Source organism: Pyrus communis, chromosome 13 (assembly GCF_963583255.1).
Source record: "Pyrus communis chromosome 13, drPyrComm1.1, whole genome shotgun sequence".
Lineage (NCBI taxonomy): Eukaryota > Viridiplantae > Streptophyta > Magnoliopsida > Rosales > Rosaceae > Pyrus > Pyrus communis.
In genome coordinates, this window is record NC_084815.1 from 3,626,774 (window position 1) to 3,631,020 (window position 4,247).

General features: G+C 36.8%; 1 protein-coding gene across 1 annotated transcript; it reads left to right on the plus strand.

Annotated features, from left to right (window-relative positions):
• LOC137713430 (uncharacterized) lies at positions 1 to 471 on the plus strand. Its single transcript, XM_068452721.1, has one exon. It carries the CDS (start codon positions 1 to 3, stop codon positions 469 to 471), a length of 471 nt encoding a protein of 156 aa, XP_068308822.1.
• The last annotated feature ends 3,776 nt before the right edge of the window (positions 472 to 4,247 follow it).

Sequence of the window (4,247 nt, forward strand, 5' to 3'; positions counted from 1 at the left end):
ATGTTCAATCTCTACGTGGCAACAAATGAGAGGGAAGAGGATGAGGAGCGTAGAAGGAGGGATGACGGAGCAAGAATGGGCAGAGCCTCACATTCCCGTCAAGTCATCCAAGCTGTGGCTCAGATATGCAGGCCCAGTCGTTCCAGAAACCTTGATAGAAGCAAGCAACAACGAGGTACAGAACTCTTGGACGATTATTTTGTCTGTAATAGTGCATTACCTAATACATACTTAAGACGTCGTTTTAAAATGGAACGACACTTGTTCAACAAAATCATAATTGTTGTTTGCAACCATGATTCTTACTTTGTCCAAAAGAAGAATGTTTTTGGTGCTATGGGTCTCCTTCCTCAGCAAAAAATTACTGCTACCTTGCGGATACTTGCATATGGAGCATCTGTAGACCAAGTGGATGAGATAACGAAGATGGGGAAATCAACCATTCTTGAGTCACTGATGAGGTTTTGCTGAGCAATCGAATCTATCTACATAGCAAAGTACCTCCAAAAACCTAGTGACATGGACTTGCAAAGGCTTCTGAAGAAGGCTGAGATGCATGGTTTTCCTGGGATGATTGGAAGTATTGATTGTATACACTGGACGTGAAAAAACTGTCCAAGTGCACGGCAAAGCGCTTATGGGGACAGAAAATGAGCAAAAAGTATTATTTTGGAGGTGGTGGCATCTTTTGACACATGGATTTGGCATGCCTTTTTTGGGGTTTCGGAACTCAAAATGACCTCAACATCCTTACCCAATCCCCAGTGTTCAATGATGTCCTGCAAGGAAAGACACCAAAAGTCATGTACTGCGTCAACGGACGTATGTACGACGGGCCATACTACTTAGCAGACGACATTTACCCAAGGTGGTCAACATTTGTCAAAACAGTGTCATGTTCACGAAGTGCAAAGGAAAAACACTTTGCAAGCTATCAAGAGGGGTGCACGAAGGATGTGGAGCGTTGTTTTGGTATCCTCCAAGCTCGTTGGACGATCGTTCGTCAGGGGTGCTGCCAGATTGTTTAATGCAGAGTTGCTTCGATCCATCATGATGACGTATATCATTCTTCACAACATGATTGTAGAAGATGAGTACGATTATGATGCCGTTGATGAATATGAGCCAGACATGATGAACAATTCAAGAACACGTATATATTGTGCTCATGACGCCACCGAAGAACCCGTGCAACATGAGCCATTAGAAAATGATGGACGTTACAATGAATTGGTCATTCAACAATATACTGCACTTCAAAGGCCATATATGCACAATGCTCGACAAAATGACTTGATAGAGCACCAGTGGGCATTGAAACAAACAAAAGATAATTAAGTTCATTTAGTGTGTTTGTTTTTATTTGGTGTGTTTATTTAATTTTAGTTGGTGTGTTTATTTAATTTTAGTTGGTGTGTTTGTTTTTTAGTGAGTTTTTTATTATTCGGTATGTTTATGTAATTTTATTTGGTGTGTTTTTGTCATTTGAATAAATATTCTCTTAGTATAAATAACTTATCAAATTCAATAAATTTACTCTCACTTTAAATAAAGTACTAAATTCAATAAATTGGAAACAACATAAAGTACTATATTCAATAAATAATAAATTACAACCCAAAATGATTGGAAAATTATGGGCTCCGATTACAAAAACTACTCTATTCATCATCACTTAACCAATTTGTGGTGTTATGATGATCTTCTCTTGTGGTGCTAGGGTCATCTTGTCTTGCTCTCACTTCTCTTGCACACCTCATTCGCACCACGTCCGCTTTCTCCGACTTCAAAAAATATTTAGAATTTGGAGACTTCCCTTCTAAAGGCGTGTTCATAATCTCACGATCTTGTTGAGCCATTCTTTCTTCTCTAACTTGTTCCCTTTCTTGCCTAAATAGCTCTATTTCTCTCTCATTAGCTTGAAATTCTCTCTCAATAGCTGCAACTTTTGCCTCCTCTCTAGCCTTATTAGCCTCAAATTTTGCCATTTCCCGCGCCAAAGTCAATTCACCTTGGCGAGCAAGTTCTTCCATGTACTTTGCATAATCATTCTTGGAAGCGCTCCCTTTTCTCTTTAAAGCCTTCTTACCTTCAGCCTAATTGGATAACAGGTTGAACCTGACGCTTGTTCAGGGAGGGGCGTTTCGGGCACTTCTTTTGCATCATCTTCATGAACATGCGAGCCATGATCGGTTGTAGAGTGTAGATGGGTGATGTTCATGAAAACTTCTGGACCGATAGGCACAACTCTGAATTTAGGACAATTTTTAACAATATTCCAACATTCTCACCGATTGAATGATTTATTTGCTTTTGGTTTTGGCACCGTACCAAGCTTGTGCTTGAAGTTGCTACACAATGCGGGAGAAGAAATAATTATAATGAAAGTAGGTAACAAATAAATAATACAAACAAATAATTATAATGTAAGTAGGTAACAAATAAATAATACAAACAAATAATTATAATGTAAATTTGGGTATAGTACAAACAAATAAATAATATATTGTTACCTGATCCGAGTAATTTTCCCCACTTCGAATATTAGTACTAGCTTATGCCAAGGCGTCTCTCCACGTACTAAATGATTGGCTAAGTAATTTCCAACGACTGGACATCGATTCTTTGGTTCTTTTTCCACCTATTTTCTCAAGATAATTGGTATGAATAAGAATCCACATTTCTCGCAACTGCATCTCATTACCCGTAAGCGAACTATGAGTAACTTCAACTCAGTTAGTACACAACGTAACATCTTCAAGAAGCGACCAATTCGTACTTGCATCAGTAGTCATTTTGTTGAAAAAAATTGGATTGAAACTTTGAGAGAAAGATATGAATGTGATTAAAAGTAGTTGAGAAAATATGAAATTGTGGTGTAAGGTAGATGATAAAGAGAAGTATTTATAGAAAAGTAAAAACAATTTTTTAAAAAAAAAAACTAAAATTTAGACCAAATTTACATAATCTGCAGCTCTATAGCATATATTATTTAGCAGGCAACCAATGTTTTCTTTGAACCAAATTTACATAATGTGCAGATCTATAGCATATATCATGATTTAATTGATGAAGTAATTTCTCTCTCCGGATGATTTGAAATGTTTTGTATTTTTTTTGTTAAAATGCTTTGTTTGGGACTTGTCGGTATCATGCTTCAAAACTCCATTACCTCACACAAACTCAATTAAGGACCATGATAACGACAAGTCCCAAACAAAGCATTTTAACAAAAAAAACAAAACATTTCAAATCATCCGGAGAGAGAAATTACTTCATCAATTAAATCTATTATTGCACGGCTCCTCCATACACTGTATCCCTTGTAAATTGTAATACAAATATACAAAAGGGTTAACATCATCATCCCCTGCTACAACCTCCCAACGCCACTCAAGCGACACAAAAAATGCTTATTGCTCGGGTATTGTAAATTTAAAAATGTGACTGACGCCAGGCTGACATCAGCCCTGCGTCAGGTCCACCTCGGGCTCGCGAGCTGGCGATTCCTCACAGGCTTATTGCTCGGGTCTGCCCAGTCCCTCGGGATCCCCACGTTGGAGGGCTTCAGCTGGGCTATCCAACCCTGTTTGGTCCACTATCCCCCGAGCAATCCACAATGGTGGACTTGCTCTTATGGCCTATTTGTATTCACATTTATTTGTAGGTGAAAAGTTTTAGGTTTGAATCTATATTCTGTAACTTTTTTGGATATAATATAGTGGTATATGGGAAACATAAAGATTAAAGGCAATGGTTTTACAATCGAACAAAAAAAGGGCCTTTTAGAAGTGGAGAGAATAAATTGGTATCGAATTTGTTACTCAGTACTACGGTCTAATCGTATTCCTCTTCATTCGTAAGTGAGAGGTATTAGATTCGAATTTTGTGGATATTGAATTCGATACCAAATTATGTTGTCCATTGTATGATTTAACCGAATTTCCTCTCTTTCTAATATAATTTAACGTTGTACTAAAAAAATATTTAAACATCATCGTTCACGAAATTTAAACTTACCAGCCCTTACATACATAAAGGGAAATATTATCAAAGCAAAGGAACAAACTCAAGGATCTGACAGTTTGTAACATTTTAATGATTTAAAATAAATAAATAAATAAAAACCTTCAGCAAAACAAAAATTGGAAATAAATTAATAGAAAATCCGCCGATGATGTGAAAAAAAAAAAAAAAAAAAAAAAAAAAAAAAGACAATAACAAAGGGTGAAATGGTAAACCCAACC

What these genes read in the sequence shown, in the direction of transcription:
- LOC137713430 (XM_068452721.1), top strand. Translation starts at nt 1, where the DNA reads ATGTTCAATCTCTACGTGGCAACAAATGAGAGGGAAGAGGATGAGGAG.